Raw genomic sequence first — 19,439 nt, 5'->3', positions numbered from 1 at the left:
ACTGGTGGTTGAATTAGTGCATGGAAAGTGTTAAAATACAAGCATTTGAAATACCCTAGGGTGTCTACTTTTCAAAAATATATGGTTTGATGGGGGTAAATTCCATTGACCAGCTTCAGAAATGTCCCAAATAGGACATGGGTGCATGATGACCGATGTGAAAATTCCAAGTTGAAAAACTGGAATGCGCTCCCTAAAAATAAGAGCTTTTAGCCCCCCGAGAACCCGACACACCTATACATGGGTGGTATCACTGTACCCAGGAGATGCTGCTGAAGACATATGAGGGTGTTATTTGGCAGTAACCCTTAATATTATCAGTAAATGTATTCTTAAATTGCTATTTTGTCAAAAAATCTAATTATTTTTTTTTCCCCCCCAAACTTTGGCATAGATTGGTGGTAAAATGGTTGCATGAAAAAAGTCAAAATACCCCAAGTTTAATACCTTAGGTTGTCTTCTTTTAAAAAATATATACATTTGAAGGGTTATTCAGGGATTCATGACAGATATTGGTGTTACAATGTAACTATCGCCAATTTTGAAAAAACATGGTTTTGAAATAGCAAAGTGCTACTTGTACTTATTGCCCTATAACTTGCAAAAAAAGCAAAGAACATGTAAACATTGGGTATTTATAAACTCAGGACAAAATTTAGAAACTGTTTAGCATTGGTATTTTATGGTGGTTGTAGATGTGTAAGAGATTTTGGGGCTCAAAGTTAGAAAAAGTGCATTTTTTTTCATTTTTTCCTCATATTTTATATTTTTTTTATAGTAAATTATAAGATATGATGAAAAAAATGGTATCTTTAGAAAGTCCATTTAATGGCGAGAAAAACAGTATATAATATGTGTGGGTACAGTAAATGAGTAAGAGGAAAATTACAGTTAAATACAAACATCGCAGAAATGCAAAAATAGCCTTGGTCCCAGATGGTCAACAAATTGAAAAGTGGTCTGGTCACTAAGGGGTTAAAGGGACATTAAACCCAATTTTTTTCTTTCATGGTTTAGAAAGGACATGCAATTTTAAACAACTTTCTAATTTACTTTTATTATCTAATTTGCTTCTTTCTCTTGATATTCTTTGCTGAAAAGCCTATCTAGATAGGCTTAGGAGCTGCTGATTGGTGGCTGCACATAGATGCCTTGTGTGATTGGCTCACCCATATCTAAAGAATGAAGGAAATTAGATAATAGAAGTAAATTGGAATGTTGTTCAAAATTGTATTCTCTATCTGAATAATGAAAGAAAAAAATGTGGGTTTAATGTCCCTTTAAGATGACTAAGGTGTAGACTGCCCCTTTAAGCACCTCCAGGGTAACACATGCTACATATGCATAATATCACTAACAGCTTAATATCTTTGGATTCATGTTAATTTAAATTGTTGTTCAGAAGAAACACAAACCGTTGTGTGATAAAATGGCAATCCTAATTCTGCTTTCCTGTAACTCAGATAGTTGTGTTCCTATGCTCTGCAGTTCAATGGGAAATGATTCTGCTTTTTCCTGAAGAATTTTATACAGTAAGTTCAGCTTGTGGATCTTGAAGTCAATTTCTGAAAGAAATAAAAAAATAATGTTAAAGGGACATAAACATACAAAAAGAATTGTAATATAACTATGAGGTCGACCTTAATCCTTTTGAATTTATCCAATTATTTATCAACAAAAATCTTCATAGGCTTTAATAATGATTAGATAAGTCTTTCTTATATAGTTCCCAGTAATGCATTGCTGCTCCTGAGCATACCTAGGTTTTGCATTTTTCATCTGATTCTTGAAAGTTCAGTTTTGAGCTTTGTGTCACTTTAGATTAAAGTGAATGTAAACTTTCATGAATGAGTGCCCGTTTTTTAAAAATCCTATTAAAAACAGGGGCACTTTCATTCATGAAAGTTTACATTTCACCGGTTTTGTTAAAATACTTACCTTTTCTTCTTGCAAGCCGGAGTAGAGATACCCCCCACTCGCCGCATGTCTCTTAATATGTCAGCAATTAAGAATCCAGCTTCCTCCAATCACAGCGTGGCCTCAGGCAATGTTTGCTCTGGGGGGAAGCCATGATTGGAGGAAGCCGGATTTGTCATTGCTGACGTGAGAAGAGACAAGCAGTGGGCGGGGGGAATCTCTCTGGTCCAGCTTGCAAGAATGAAAGGTAAGTATTTTAACAAAACCGTAGGATTTTTAAAAACCGTGCACTCATTCGTGAACGTTTACATTCACTTTAAGGAAGATACAATTAAAGTATTATTAAAGTCAAAATTAACCTTTCATGATTCAGATAGAGAGGCCGAATTATGAAAGGTCTTGCGACCTGATCCAACAGTGCGGATCAGGTCCGCAAGACCTCGCCAAATGCAGAGAGCAATACGCTCTCCGTATTCAGCATTGCACCAGCAGCTCACAAGAGCTGCTGGTGCAACGCCGCCCCCTGCTGACTCGGGTTGAATTGTGGCGATCCTGTCCGCCTCATCAGAGCAGGCGGACAGGGTTATGGAGCAGCGGTCTTTAGACCGCTGCTTCATAACTGCTGTTTCTGGCAAGTCTGAAGACTCGCCAGAAACACGGCCCTTCAAGCTCCATACGGATGGGCCTCAGAGCATACAATTTAAACAACTTTCCAATGTAATTCTACTATCAGATTTTCTTTTATCTCTGGGTATTGTTTGTTGAAAAGCATACCTAGGTATTCTCAAGAGCAGCAAAATCCTACTGGGAGCTAGCTGCTGATAGGTGGCTGCATATATATGCCTCTTGTTATTAGCTCACCAAATTTGTTTGTCATTGCATTATACATTAATTAGTTACATTGCTTTCTTCTGCAGTATAATACATCTAAACATTGTGCTTGTTCCACATTCTCACAGGGAGGCTTGAGTTAAAGGAACAGTCAAGTCCAAAAAAATCTTTCATGATTTAAATGGGACATGTAATTTACAACAATTTATTTGTATCACCAATTTTTCTTTGTTCTCTTGGTATTCTTAGTTGAAAGCTAAAATTAGGAGGTTCATATGCTAATTTCTTAGTCCTTGAAGACTGCCTCTAATCTGAATGCATTTTGACCACTAGAGGGCATTAGTTCATGTGTTTCATATAGATAACATTGAGCTCACGCACGTTAAGTGACCTAGGAGTGAGCACTGATTGGCTAAAATGCAGGCCTGTCAAAAGAACTGAAATAAGGGGACAGTCAGCAGAAGCTTAGATACAAGGTAATAACAGAGGTAAAACGTGTATTAATATAACTGTGTTGATTATGCAAAACTGGGGAATGGGTAATAAAGGGATGATCTTTCTTTTTAAACAACAAAAATTCTGGTGTTGACTGTCCCTTTAAAGGTATATGAAACCCAAACATTTTCTTTTGTCATTCAGACAGAGCATCCATTTAAAAAAAAAAAAATGTTTCCTATTTATTTCTATTATAAAATTTGCTTAGTCTACATGGTTTTCTGTGTTGATGAGATACCTAGGTAGGCATCTGGAAAACTACATGGCAGAAAATAGTGCTTGCAAATGGATAACATTCTTGCAAAACTGCTGCCATATAGTGCTCCAGAAATGGCCGGCTACCAAGAGGACAAAGAAAAAAATTATAATAGAAGTAAATTAGAAAGTTGTTTAAAATCACATGCTCTATCTGAATCATGAAAGGAACGTTTTGAATGTCATATCCCTTTAACTGTGTTATACTAGTGCTTCCCCTTACCTCACCTTTTCTCTTTAATTATTGTCAGATTTTACATCATCATGATAGGATATTTCCAATAGCAGTGGGCATACTGGGTATTTTAGGTGTGGATAATATTGTGTGTGCACGTGCACATGTGTGTACCTGGTTACTTAAATACCTGTTTAATAAATTCTTATTAGCTACCTAAGGTGAATCAGTGCTAAACCACTTTAAGGAAAGAGTGCCCAAATCTTTTGTTAACTGTACATGTTCAATCAACAATTCAAGTTGATATCCTATATACTGTATATGTATTAGTTTGTGATTTGTTAGCAAGTATCCTTTTACTCTGGGGACAGCGAAGTCAGTGTAAACAAAATACTCACCTGACAAATGAAGCTTCATTATTCATTGCAAACCTAAAGGGACATAGCCATGCATCTTACAATTTGTATTTAATGCCCATTTAACTCTAGGTTTACATGCATGCAGCTCCCACGTGGGTTGTAGAAACATCTGCAGTATCTGGGAATGCTAAGGCATTCATACAAATCCAACCCAATATCAAATCTAAACCTGCCCTGGAAGACACCCTTATGTTATCATACATTCAGCCCAACCCCCACTATCCAACATTTCAACTACTCTTTCCCCAAACCCAACCACCACAGCACTTTTCTCAGCCTATATAACTGTATCCACTTCCAATACACCACAGAATCCTACTTCAAATATCTACAATCCTAATGTTTGCCACCCCCACCCTTGCTGAACCTAATACCTGCTAGACTACTATTAAATATTGTGATTAACTGCTGCTGCACCCACAAACACAAGAATAATCACATAATATGTCCATGTATACTACATCTGTCACATGAAACATCGATTATAGTTAGGGTTGCCACCTCAGCCATGTTTTCCTGGACACTTATGAGTTACACATGCTGCAGGGTGTGCAGGGAGGAACATGTATTGTGTTTCTGGACAGCACTATTCATATTCTTCCCTGCACACCCTGCAGCATGTGTAACTTATAAGTGTTCTGTATTTTAAGGGACAGGTGGCAACCCTAATTATAGTGCACACACACCACACACATACACCACACATACACCACACATACAACACACATATACCACACACACATACAACACACACACATACACACACACCACACATACACAGGGATAGGTAAGGTGTCCGTACACGGACACTGGTGTCCATGACTGGCCCTTGCAGTGTCCACTGTCTGTTTTGCGGAATGATGGAAGTCAGAGCTGCCAGTTTAAAGAAGATGCTGTTCTGTTTGTACTGGGACCACAGTGAATGTGTTAGCAGCAAGGGGGTCTGCATGCTGAGACCACCCAGGGGAAAGTGAAGGGTTAAAAAAAGGCTTTCTGTAGGGAATAGATCTAGGAGAGCTGGTAACAATTCTGCCCTGCTTGTACACAGATGAAATTAAGTCCTGCTTCACCACAGATACATATTTTATTTCTCATGCTGATGGGCAGTACATGAAAAATGCTGCCCATGCTGTATGGAGCATTGGTATGCTGCAGTTGGGGATATCAAGTGAGGGAGGGATTATAAAGAAACTGCCCTGACTAGTTAGTTGGTGTCTGTAATGAAGCACAATACAGGGCAGAACTTTTCATATACTGCCCTTCTCTACCACTTCTGCTGGATGGCTATTCCACCATACATCCACTACCCTCTCGGTAAAGAGAGTGTTTTTTTAACGTTTTTAATTTGAATTGTACATTGGTTTCCTTCACTAAGGTCTGTACTTTGGAAAATGTCTGCAACAGCCTTGGTTTGTGCCTATCTCTGCACATACACACACATACACCACACACACACACATACACCACACACACATACACCACATACACCACACACATACACCACACACACACACACACACACACACACACACACCACACACACATACACCACACACATACACCACACACACACATACACATACACCACACACACATACAACACACACACACATACATATCACACTAAACAAAGACACACATATCACGCCAAACAAATAAAATTATACTTCAACAATTAAAAACAAAGGTCCAGCCTTCCAAATACTTAGGAATTGTGGTGCCAGTAGAACTTAAAGGGATAAGAAAGTGTCAGGGTACCTGTGAAATAACATTGAATAAACTACAGATGTATCCCAGAATGTAATATTACATTTAAGCTAATATCTAATTTGATATAAATGGATCTCACTACAACCCCTGCCCCCCTCACTTCTGTTTTAGACAAATGAAGACAAAAGGAAAACATTTGGTTCAATTAGTGAAGATAGAAAATAAAACATTTAGCCTTTGAAGCTCATAGCTCCACATGAAGGATAAACATTGGGCTTGATAATTACCCGAGCCTTGGAGCATCCTGGGGTGTGGGAAACAAGATTCTGTACATAAGTCAGATAAGTAAACAGAAATTCTGAGAATATAGTAATTAGCACAAGCCTGTTAATTGCCCCTGAACCTCAGATACACAGATAAGAATCTGAACTCAAGTTACATACAGACATATGGGAATGCTGTGACTTAATCTTCATATAAGGTTATATTAACAACATGTATGTATGTATGTATGTATGTATATATATATATATATATATATATATATATATATATATATATATATATATATGTATATATCTGAAACTTACTGTATTGGATAGATGTCTGCTGTATTGAAGGGCTGCATTGGTGAATTTTAAATGTGTTATGGAGTCTCAGAATAACAACATTGTTTCTTTCATTTTATACCAAGGAGAAAACAGTAAATTGTCCCATACATTATATATAAATTGTGTTTTTCATGCACTCAAAATAACACTATCAAGAGATGTACAAAGATGTGGGCTATATTTATATTGAAACGGAATGAGACTCCAATAAGCATATTTTAACATAGAATTGATAATATACTCGTGTTTGATCTCAAATTGTACATTTTCAATTATATAAAATGGTATATATATGCTGACCAGATAAGTTTATTAATACTGAAAATGAAAGTATATTTAATAAATATTTTAAAGGTTATGTGGCCTATTTATCAAATGAGGGATAGAGAAGACAAGAGGGGCGCCTTATGTGCATATCAGTATGCTATATGGTTGAATATTGAATAGTAAGCCAAGTGGGTACTCACATTCAGCTTGAGTACACTTATGTACTAGTAGGTGCTGGCTGGGAACTAAGGTGTGCCAGCTAACCCTTGACAGTGTAACAAGGTAATCCCACAAAGGTAAAGTGGATCAGGCTGCTCTCCTCCTCATAGATAAATCCAGGGCTGTATAGAAAATAAGGAACAAGAGGGGCGCCTCATGTGTACATCAGTATATCTATATATAAAAGCAAAACAGAAAGCCAAATGGGTACTCACAATCGGCCCAAGTACACTTATGTACTAGTAGGAACTGGCTGATATCTTCAGGTGTACCAGCTAAACAGAAATTCTGAGAATATAGTAATTAGCACAAGCCTGTTAATTGCCCCTGAACCTCAGATACACAGATAAGAATCTGAATTCAAGTTACATACAGACATATGGGAATGCTGTGACTTAATCTTCATATAAGGTTATATTAACAACATGTATGTATGTATGTATGTATGTATATATATATATATATATATATATATATATATATATGTATATATCTGAAACTTACTGTATTGGATAGATGTCTGCTGTATTGAAGGGCTGCATTGGTGAATTTTAAATGTGTTATGGAGTCTCAGAATAACAACATTGTTTCTTTCATTTTATACCAAGGAGAAAACAGTAAATTGTCCCATACATTATATATAAATTGTGTTTTTCATGCACTCAAAATAACACTATCAAGAGATGTACAAAGATGTGGGCTATATTTATATTGAAACGGAATGAGACTCCAATAAGCATATTTTAACATAGAATTGATAATATACTCGTGTTTGATCTCAAATTGTACATTTTCAATTATATAAAATGGTATATATATGCTGACCAGATAAGTTTATTAATACTGAAAATGAAAGTATATTTAATAAATATTTTAAAGGTTATGTGGCCTATTTATCAAATGAGGGATAGAGAAGACAAGAGGGGCGCCTTATGTGCATATCAGTATGCTATATGGTTGAATATTGAATAGTAAGCCAAGTGGGTACTCACATTCAGCTTGAGTACACTTATGTACTAGTAGGTGCTGGCTGGGAACTAAGGTGTGCCAGCTAACCCTTGACAGTGTAACAAGGTAATCCCACAAAGGTAAAGTGGATCAGGCTGCTCTCCTCCTCATAGATAAATCCAGGGCTGTATAGAAAATAAGGAACAAGAGGGGCGCCTCATGTGTACATCAGTATATCTATATATAAAAGCAAAACAGAAAGCCAAATGGGTACTCACAATCGGCCCAAGTACACTTATGTACTAGTAGGAACTGGCTGATATCTTCAGGTGTACCAGCTAAACCTCTCCAGGTGCAGAGTGGATGGTGCAGGGGAATCCTGTCATAGTGATTGCTAATGGATGGTCAGAAGCAGTATAGAAAGCTGCTATAGAAGGTAATAAACCAAGGCTTGCATAAGACAAGTTCAGTTTATTAAAACAAATATTTGAATATTAAAACCATAGCAAGCTATATTAAAACAATGCAACACGTTTATCAATCCAGCTGATAATAAGCGTGCATAGTTGATTCAAAGCTAGTCTCTACTTAATATATTTCAATGTGTATATAAATATTAACTAATCTAAAGACTTAAGGAATAAATATTAATTTAAATTGTTTCGTATATACATTTTTAATTGGGGGTTTGTTTTAAAGAATAATAACAAATAAATTATATTATAACTCTGCTATATACTGACAAAAGTTAAAATTAAACTTGCTTGATTCAGATAGAGCATGCAATTTTACGACCCTTTTAAATTCACTTCTATTTTCAAATGTGCTTTGTTCTCTTGGTATCCCTTCTTGAAAAATAATATCCTACACTAGTTGGAGCTTGGTGCTGATTGGTGCTTGCACAAACTTGTCTCTTGTGATTTGATCATAGAAGTTAATTGGAAAGTTGTTTGAAATTATATGTTCTATCCAAATCAGGAAAGAAAAATTTGAATTTTCCTTTCCCTTTAAATTGTATAATGGTAGCTCCCTTTCCTAGCTGCAGGCAGTGGCTACACTGACAATTTCTAAGGGCTCATTTTAAAAGAAAAAAAAAAATAAGTTCCAGATTTTTAACACAATCTCTTTTTGTTTACTTTGGTTTAACATATTTATTTTACTAAAGGAGAACTGTTTAACCCGTTAAGCAAGTTATTGTGGTTGTGCTTTGAATCCATTCATTATATATTATAGGGACAGTCTACACTAAAATTGTTATTGTTTAAAAATAAAGATAATGAGGCCTATTTATCAAGCCGTCAACCGCAAATACGCTGGAATTCCACAGCGTAATTGTGGCGAGCTTGATTAGACCTATTTATCAAAGCCTACAGACCGGCAAAAGTTGAAATCTGTGACGTAAAATACGATCCGCCGGTCTCAATCCAACACAGATCGATGCTTACGTCATTACAGATGTTCCGAATACAAATTTGGCACTATTTGACACCTTTTGCCATTTATCAAATTTCTAACAGGTACGCTCGCGGCTATTCTGGCCCAGCGTACCTGGTTTTCAATCCGCCACCCTGGGGGCCGCGGATGCCATAGGAATCAATGGGAGTCTGAAAGCAGCGAAAGCTTATGTTCAATGCTGCCAGATATCCCATTAATTTATATGGTAGAATAAAAATTATGTTTACACCTAACACCCTAACATGTACCCCGAGTCTAAACACCCCTAATCTGCCGCCCCGACATCGCCGCCACCTACATAATGTTATTAACCCCTATCTCGCCGCTCCCGGACCCCACCGCAACTAAATAAATATATTAACCCCTATCCCGCCGCTCCTTGACACCGCCACAACTAAATAAATATATTAACCCCTATCCCGCCGTTACCCGAGCCCACCGCAACTAAATAAAGTTATTAACCCCTATACCGCTGCTCCCGGACCTCGCCGCAACTTAATAAATGTATCAACCCCTAAACCTCTAGCCTCCCACATCACTACCACTTACTAAACCTATTAACCCCTAAACCGCCATAAACTAAAAAATCTCCATAAACTAAATTAAGCTATTAACCCCTAAACCTAACAACCCGCTAACTTTACATTAAATATTAACTCCTCCCTATCTTATAATAAATTTAAACTTACCTTTAGAATTAAAATAAACTATATTAAACTACTAATTAACCTACCCTAACTATTATACTAAAAATACATTAAACTATTCATTAATCTACCCTAACTATTATACTAAAATTACATTAAATTACATTAAACTTTATTAAACTGTTCATTAACCTACCCTATTATACTAAAAGTACATCAAACTACAAATTAAAATAACTATATTACATATTTAAACACCTAACCCTACTCAAGTTATTTAAATCTACTATTAAAAATTACTAAGTTACAAAAAAATAACAACTAAGTTACACAAAATAAAAAACACTAAGTTACACAAAATAAAAAACACTAAGTTACACAAAATAAAAATAAATTATCAAATATTTAAACTAATTACACCTAATATAATAGCCCTATCAAAATAAAAAAGCCCCCCAAAATAAAAAAAACCTAGCCTACAATGAACTACCAATGGCCCTTAAAAGGGCCTTTTGTGGGACATTGCCTCAAAGATATCAGCTCTTTCACCTGTAAATAAAAATACAAATACCCCCAACAGTAAAACCCACCACCCACACAACCAACCCCACAAATATAAACCTATCTAAAAAACCTAAGCTCCCCATTGCCCTGAAAAGGGCATTTGGATTGGCATTGCCCTTAAAAGGGCATTTAGCTCTTTTTCAGCCCAAACCCCTAATCTAAAATTAAAACCCACCCAATAAACCCTTAAAAAAAACTAACACTAACCCCCGAAGATCCACTTACAGTTTTTGAAGACCGGACATCCATCCTCAACGAAGCGGCAGAAGTCATCTGCGAAGCCGGCAGAAGTCTTCATCTAAGCGGGCCGAAGTCTTCATCTAAGCCGGCAGAAGTCTTCATCCAGACGGCATCTTCTATCTTCATCCATCCGGCATGGAGCGGCTCCATCTTCAAGACATCCGGCGCGGAGCATCCTCTTCTTACGACGTCTTCTGAAGAATGAAGTTTCCCTTTAAATGACGTCATCCAAGATGGCGTCCCTTACATTCCGATTGGCTGATAGAATTCTAACAGCCAATAGGAATTATGGTGGAAAAAATCCTATTGGCTGTTGCAATCAGCCAATAGGATTGAGCTTTCATCCTATTGGCTGATTCAATCAGCTAATAGGATTGAGCTCGCATTCTATTGGCTATTCCAATCAGCCAATAGAATTTGAGCTCAATCCTATTGGCTGATTGGATCAGCCAATAGGATGACAGCTCAATCCTATTGGCTGATTGCAAATGCCAATAGGATTTTTTCCACCTTAATTCCTATTGGTATTTGTATTTTTATTTACAGGTAAAAGAGCTGATTTCTTTGGGGCAATGCCCCGCAAAAGGCCCTTTTAAGGACCATTGGAAGTTTAGTGTAGGCTAGGGATTTTTTTTATTTTGGGGGGCTTTTTTATTTTCATAGGGCTATTAGATTAGGTGTAATTAGTTTAAATATTTGATAATTTATTTTTTATTTTGTGTAACTTAGTTGTTATTTTTTTGTAACTTAGTAATTTTTAATAGTAGATTTAAATAACTTGAGTAGGGTTAGGTGTTTAAATATGTAATACAGTTAATTTAATTTTTAGTTTAATGTCATTTTAGTATAATAGGGTAGGTAAATGAATAGTTTAATGTAATTTTAGTATAATAGTTAGGGTAGGTTATTTAATAGGTTAATATAGTTTAATGTGTTTTTAGTATAATAGCGTAGGTTAATTAGTAGTTTAATATAGTTTATTTTCATTCTAAAGGTAAGTTTAAATTTATTATAAGATAGGGATGAGTTAATATTTAATGTAAAGTTAGTGGGTTGTTAGGTTTAGGGGTTAATAGCTTAATTTAGTTTATGGCGATGTGGGGGGCTGGCGGTTTAGGGGTTAATAGGTTTAGTAGTGATGTAGGAGGCCAGGGGTTTAGGGGTTAATACATTTATTTAGTTGCGGTGGGCTCCGGGAGCAGCAGGATAGGGGTTAATACCTTTATTAAAGTTGCGGAGGGGTCTGGGAGCGGCAGGATAGGGGTTAATACCTTTATTAAAGTTGCGGAGGGGTCCGGGAGCGGCGGGATAGGGGTTAATAACTTTATTAGAGTTGCGGTGGGCTCCAGGAGTGGTGGGATAGGGGTTAATACCTTTATTAAAGTTGTGGGGGGGTCCGGGAGCGGCGGGATAGGGGTTAATAACTTTATTAAAGTTGTGGGGGGGTCCAGGAGCGGCGGGATAGGGGTGAATAACTTTTTTAGAGTTACGGTGGGCTCCAGGAGTGGCGGGATAGGGGTTAATACTTTTATTTAGTTGCGGCGGGGTCCAGGAGCGGCGGGATAGGAGTTAAACATTTTAGTATAGTGGCGGTGATTAGTGACAGGGTATAAATAAAGTTGGGAAAAAAACGAATAGCAGAGAGACCAATGACTGCTAGTTAACAACAGTCCGCTGCTCATCGCCCCGTACTTGGTGCGTGGCTTTTTGACAGCTTTTTTAATAAATAAGGAGATCGTATTCAGGTATGCGACCGTGGTGTTAGGCGCTGTTAGTTGAGCGTATTGGTGCCGGCAAATGCAGCATAGTTGATGGCTTGATAAATAGGCCTCAATGCCTTTACTACTAGGGTTGCCACCTTTTGCCCAGAAGATTCCTGGACACTTTTTAAATGGGGGTGGAGAGGGTGTGTCTCAAGGCATGGCTTCTCACGGCCTCAAATTCAATATGAAATCAATTATATATATATATATTTATATATATATATCAACACAACACACAGAACACCTGGCACTCACCAGCAGATTCACAGTAATGTGTAAAAGCAAAACTGGGGGAAGTCAGTTACAAGGTCTCCCCCCTTCCTGGGACCCTAAACCAGCACCCACACAATGTGTACTCTCAAACAAATTAACTGGAAACCTCCCAGGGTGACACAGGCTTTTGTAATCTCCCCTATGTAAATACAAACACAGTCCTGTCATCCAGGCTGCTCAGGGGTTAACTGCCTGGGCTGCTGGGAACTGTGAAGCTGTCTGTCAGTGTTCAGGACTGTGGAGTTTACAGGGGCTTAGGATGTGTACCACTTTCAGTGATTTAGCATACAGGTTTTATGTCCCTTTAACTCAAATGGAAAAAAATCACCTAAATATAATAATGTATTTTTGATGGTAGTTTACTTTACATCACTGCTTTTCAGACCTGTCCTTAGACCTCACTAACAGGCCACATTTTGAGGATATCTGAACTGGAGCATTTAGGGCTAGATTATGAGTGGAGCGCTATTTTAACGTGCGCCCGTAAAGGGGAAAAATGTGCCTGTTTAAGGGCGCATGTTAAATAACCAGCCATTACAAGTGGCTGGTTAATGCTCCCGTGAGCTTGCGGCATCACTTTGCACTTAGTGCAATTAACCTGATTAAAGAACAAAATGTTCCCCAATTGCCCCTCTAATAAAGAGGTAAGTTTTTAAATCTATGATAAAAAAATAAGCATCTTTATTTAATTATTTTTTTTTTAAAAATGCATGAAGCAGTTATAAGGGGTTAAAGTGAGGGGATGTGGGGTGTTTGAAGAAAAAAAAAGCGACACTGAAAGTGCCTTTACTTTGAGGTAAATTGGGACTGTGTTTTTACTGTTAATATATACAGTATGTATATGCTTATATTATATACATATATATTTATTTGTTAATATGTGTATATACACATTTAAAACACATGAATATATATGTATACATTCATATACATAAATATTTAAATGTTGCTGAGCGAATTGCCCCCTGCGATGTGCTAGGTGCTTTGCCGTGTCTCACAGCATGAGAACTAGGCTCCCATTGTAGCCTAGGGAAGAGCGCTCTTGTGAGCGCAAGGCTTCCAGGTAATGCAAACGCAAAAGAGCAATATTGTGCTCCACTCGTAATCTAGGTCTTAGTTTTTAAAGGGACATATTTTCTTATAAGAAATATAAAAAATGAATGTTTATTGCTTTTAAAGGGACAGTGTAGACAAAATTAAACTTTCATGTTTCCAATAGGGCATGCAATTTTAAACAACTTTTCAATTTAGTTTTATCATCAAATTTGATTTGTTCTCTTGGTATCAGGGTCGGCTCCAGAACTAATGAAATGGGGGGGCATTTTTTTTTTCATGAGGGGGCACACATTTACAAAGCATGAATGAGAGTCAAAACAAGAGCAGACCTACATATTCTGCAGGAAAGTGTAGCTTCTGGCTGGCTTATCCCCGACTATTAACATTTGGAGAATATGTGCTAAATCACTAGGTAAAAGAATGAAGTCTAAATCCTATGCAGTGCACTAAAACAGAGCCATTAAACTTGAGACCCCCAGTGCAATAGCTCCTTAAAAACAATTCACCCCCTTAATCACAATGATCCAAAACCCTTAAACTCATTTTCAAATCTCAATCATGTCCCCTAAACCAGTGTTTTTCAGCCAGTGTGCCGTGGCACACTAGTGTGCCGTGAGAGATCCTCAGGTGTGCCGCAGCAGACTGACAACAGTGCAGGGGTGTCCCTCTTTCAAATTTTGAAATATTGGGAGGTATGTGACAGGCTCATGAGACATCATTTACAACCATGACATTGACATTCATTCACAGACAATCATTATGAATGTCAATATGTCATGTATAGTTTGTAGGAGGCATGGCATGACAGCACAGTACAGTGTGTGTGTGTATATACAGTATGTGTATATATATATATATATATATACTGTATATATATCCTGTATTAGGCTACAATGTGTCATTTTGTAAAATTTTGGGATGGTGGTGTGCCGCAGGATTTTTTAATGTAAAAAAGTGTGCCACGGCAAAAGAAATGTTGCAAATCACTGCCCTAAACAGTCATGCACCCAAAACCCCCAATGCAATTACCCCATTTGTTTGCAATAGCAGGGAGGATACTAGGTTTTCAGGTACTGGTAATTTTGTAGATTAGATTTAGCTATACCTGTTTCACAATAACTAACGGATATCAGGCTACTTAATACAACCTATGTACTGTGTACCTATAAGAATATGATTGCATCATATAAATATGTCTATAAATGGCTACAGGCTTCTATCGATGCATCAAAAGTACACTGTGATCTTAGGCCCGGCCTAAGATCAAAGTGCACATTTGAGGCTTCGATAGAAGCCGGTAGCCATTTTATAGACATATTTATATGATACAATCATATTCTTATCATGGTCTATTGTTTAAGAAAATGAGTAACTTACGATAGTTAGGTAAAATTAATAGGGTTATAGACAAGTCCAAAAAGTCTCTAATTAACTTCCAATTACAAATAAGAGGTTAAGACACGGAGCTCCTTGCAGATGCGTGATGCGACCTCACAGTTCGGCAGCTAACTCTGCCCCAGCATGCAGCATTACATAGCAATTCATTATTTTATTTATTATTTTTTAAAGCGTATGATCATATTAATATTTTTTGAGGGGGCACAACATTCCATTTGGGTGGGCATTGCCCCCCCTTGGAGCCGACCCTGCTTGGTATTCTTTGTTGAAAAATAAACCTAGGTAGACTCATATGCTTATTTCTAAGCCCTGATGGCTGCCTCTTATCTCAGTGCATTTTGACAGCACTGATTGGCTAAAATGCCTGTCAAAAGAACTAAAATATGGGGGCAGTCTGCAGAGGCTTAGATACAAGGTAAAAAGTGTATTACTATAACAGTGTTTGCTGTGCAAAACTGGGGAATGGGTAATAAAGGGGTAATCTATCTTTTTAAACAATAAGCATTTTCAAGTAGACCCTCCCTTTTACCAAACTATGCCTTCTGTGATTTTCTGCTTTTCATATGCACATGACATCTCTGAATGCAGACAATATATAAGGCTACCAGGCACTACCAGTTCTTTAGTCTTGATAAAAGCCCATCACTGAGGACAGAAACGTGCTGACAGTTATTGGTAAGCTTTATTTAATTTGTTATTCAAAGTTTTAGCTGTATTGCACTATTCTATTCTATTTTCTACAGGCTGATAGCTGGAAAACTACGATACTACATCTAGGAGGAACCCACTATTCCACAGAGGGATCACACTTCACGGATAACATTCACCATTTTTATTTTTGATATTTTATTTTCCATTATTTTCCATTATAATTTTTTTTTTTTTATTTTAGTTCACAAGTTTTGGATTCTAGTTCACTATTTTTTGTATACTATTTTTTGGAATATATATACAAATAGTTTTTTTTCCTTTGGATACAACACATCTGATTTTGGTTGGTTATCATAATTTTTTGAATATTCAAGTTTGACATTCAAGTTTCGGTTATTGTACATATTTCCACACATCTTTTTGAGGACCTTTTCACTGAGCTCAGATTTGTGACTTTTCCTATAAGGTGCACCTTGTATATCTAAGACTGAGTTATTTTCTGCTAGGCAGTTATCATCCACACATTATTTGATTATTCAATTGTATGTATTTTACTATGTATGCATAGATCTATGCTTTTTGGTTTATATTATTTTAACGTATCTTAGATGTGATCCCCATAACCTCTTTGGCGCACATTTTTCTTATATTCATTTTCCTTTAAGGTGGGCTAGTACACCTGTGTATTAGAGCGACAAAGGCTTTTCCTAAGCGCTATTCTCCCCACTTTTTTACCATGCAGACAATATAGAAAAGGCAGTGGTAGAGATCTAAGCAAAAAAAAAATATTTTGATAATATAATTAAAATGTCCAGGAGAGACTAACAGAAAATACAAAAAGTAAAAGGGACTAGCAACATCTGGGTATGCAACATCTGGGTACGCAACATCTGGGTATGCAACATCTGGGTACGCAACATCTGGGTACGCAACATCTGGGTACGCAACATCTGGGTACGCAACATCTGGGTATGCAACATCTGGGTATACAACATCTGGGTATGCTTACTCTTTTCAGCATTATGTCGCAATCATAACTAATTCACAAAGGGATCTATATGTCTGCCTTTTGGTTAAAACAAAAAAGGGGTTGGCCTTCCTTAATGTAACATACTCTAATTCCAATGACTGTTTGGTACAACAATTTCTGCATTCATTAGTCCTATACTATGTAATATTTTTTTATACACATGTTCATTTAAACCCAAATGGGTATTATAGAACATAATCTCAATTTATGCATATGTTATGAAAATCCAGTTATATAATATTTGCCAGAACAAATGATAGACAAATCTCACAAATTCCTGAGATTATACATTAGAACTGAGAACAAACAAACTTAAAAAATAAATAAATATGTAATATGAAAAATAATGATGACAATAAAGAAAAAACAAATGACTATAAACAAATAAATAATAGAGACCTGGTGTATAGATTATTCCCAATAACTCAACATATCATAGAGTTTAAACCAAAAGGATATATTTCTCTTTTATTTAATAGTCTGATTTTATCACCCGCCCATTTGCCATCTAAAGGTCATGAACAGCTTATTGTGATTCTAACAAAATGCTGTGCTAATGGCGTTGTAGCGGTGCCCACATTAATTGTGGACAAATTATCCCGAATTCTGGATTGTACATCTCTAGTGGTTAACCCCACAAACTTTACCTTGTAAACTGTGCAAGTGATGACATAAATAATAAATAATATGATGTACAATTTAAACAAGACTGAACAATAACTCATTAGTAACCTCCGATCGTATCAGACACCTCATCCATGAGCTCAAGTCCCCCTTGATTCTAGGTAATTGGTAAGGAGAGAGGCGGTAACCCAGGGATTTACATTTTCTACATGAGCATCTCCCTTGCTTACACATTTAATCAATTTTTCATCAGCTGCCAACATATTAAAATGCATTGAAATGCTTCCTGATTATAAGACAAATGTTAGAATATTAAGCAATATAATCAGTTACAAAAGTTACACCCTAATTGTCTTGGAGCAATGTATCTATCCATTGAGTTAACCTCATTCTCTGCTCTCTCTATCACTTCTTTCGGATCAGCTCTTACACTTGAACAGTGTAGGTGTTAAATTCTGTACAATTTCAATTCATTCTAACAAACTGACCCTTAGCCACTGCATAAAGGACATGCCAAGGATGACAGCTTTTCAGGTGTAGTAAGGAATTGAAAGCTATTGGTTTCCTATAGAAATTGGTTGTAACTCTTACATCTTTCTGATCTGTCAGGGTCAAATACAAAATATTAATAGATGACTATCTTCAAATGTAAATCTCAATCCAACATCATTTGTATTAATCCCATGTGTTAATGGTGGAGTTCCTTAGTTATAACCACACCATACTAGCAACAAATCATCAATAACTTATAAAAAAAAAATATATATCTAATGCTTGAAGGGGTTCAAATCTTCAAAGATGTGGGACAGCTCCCACCAACCCATAAAAAGTTTGGCATAAGGGGGGCCCACATAGCATTTCCACATCTCTGGAGATAAACCCCCCTCATAATGCAGCCCAGTCAACTTTTAAAAAGGCAGCAATATTGACTCAATTGCATTATGTCTCCTTTAAAATAATGTTGCACTTTAAAATAATTACCTGAAATTAGTGGCTGTGAAACTGTTAACTGATTTTCCAGTTGATGGATTAAGATATGTTGTATACCCAGTTGTTGTAATCTTAATTTCACTTGCTCCCTGTAACATCTGAACTGGTTCTCTTCCAAAGGCTTTGAGGATGTATAACGTATGAAAATGTTGCCTTCTGTATCTGTTTTCTTGTCACTGAGGGGAATCCAATTAATGCTGGATAATAACAGTCCAAATTTGTCTCCTGATTCACTAACAATATTTCTTAACAAGTGTTCCTGAAGTTTGTACAAAATACGCAGAGATTCCTTAGCTTTCATTAAAGGGCAGATAATATTTTCTGGAGTTCTAACAAAAGAGTCACACATTCGAATGAGAACAGTAAAAGCTTCATTTTTTCTTGCCTTTTTTAGGACTGATGCCATTGTGTTATAATAACACACAATATATAAGTATATGTTCTCTGTGTTCTGTTCTAGTATATCCTATGCATTAACTGTCCTTTGTCTTTCAGTTTGTTTCCTGTTCTTTTTTTGCAGTCGGCTTAGTCTACACAGTGATTTGCTGAAGAAGAATTTCAAAACCAGCTCTGGGTACGTCTGTGCAGTCTATAGAAACTGAAAGCAATCTAAGCTCTTCCCCTTAAAGGTGTAGACTGCTATTAATTTAGGTTTCAACCATGCAACAACATATAGATTTTTATCCATTAAGAATTGTATATTTCTGTGTTTTTCTTTTGGATCATATTCATGTAAATGCTAATACAATCATTCTACTTTGATAATTATCAAAACATGAACAAATAAATATATAAGAAGCATGCAAATCATGCAATGTATTGCTTCCTTTGTTCCCAGATGCATGAGAACTTCCTTATAAATAAGTATAATCACTAAGTCAGAGCCATTACTGATACACAT

General features: G+C 36.6%; 1 protein-coding gene across 1 annotated transcript in view; it reads right to left on the bottom strand.

Moving 5' to 3' along the window:
* LOC128650281 (uncharacterized) overlaps nucleotides 1–19,067 on the bottom strand; it is a 150,010-nt gene extending 130,943 nt beyond the window's left edge. The window contains exons 1-2 of the mRNA XM_053704105.1: nucleotides 18,530–19,067; nucleotides 1,416–1,565 (exon numbers count right to left, since the gene is read on the bottom strand). Of these exons, the coding sequence (XP_053560080.1) occupies nucleotides 1,416–1,565; nucleotides 18,530–18,944 (565 nt within the window). The 5' untranslated portion in view covers nucleotides 18,945–19,067. The remainder of the gene's footprint in view (nucleotides 1–1,415; nucleotides 1,566–18,529) is intronic.
* Nucleotides 19,068–19,439: the final 372 nt, after the last annotated feature.

Source organism: Bombina bombina, chromosome 2 (genome assembly GCF_027579735.1).
Source record: "Bombina bombina isolate aBomBom1 chromosome 2, aBomBom1.pri, whole genome shotgun sequence".
Classification (NCBI taxonomy): domain Eukaryota; kingdom Metazoa; phylum Chordata; class Amphibia; order Anura; family Bombinatoridae; genus Bombina; species Bombina bombina.
Note: the sequence above shows the minus strand (reverse complement) of the source record. Positions and strands in the feature narration are given on the sequence as shown.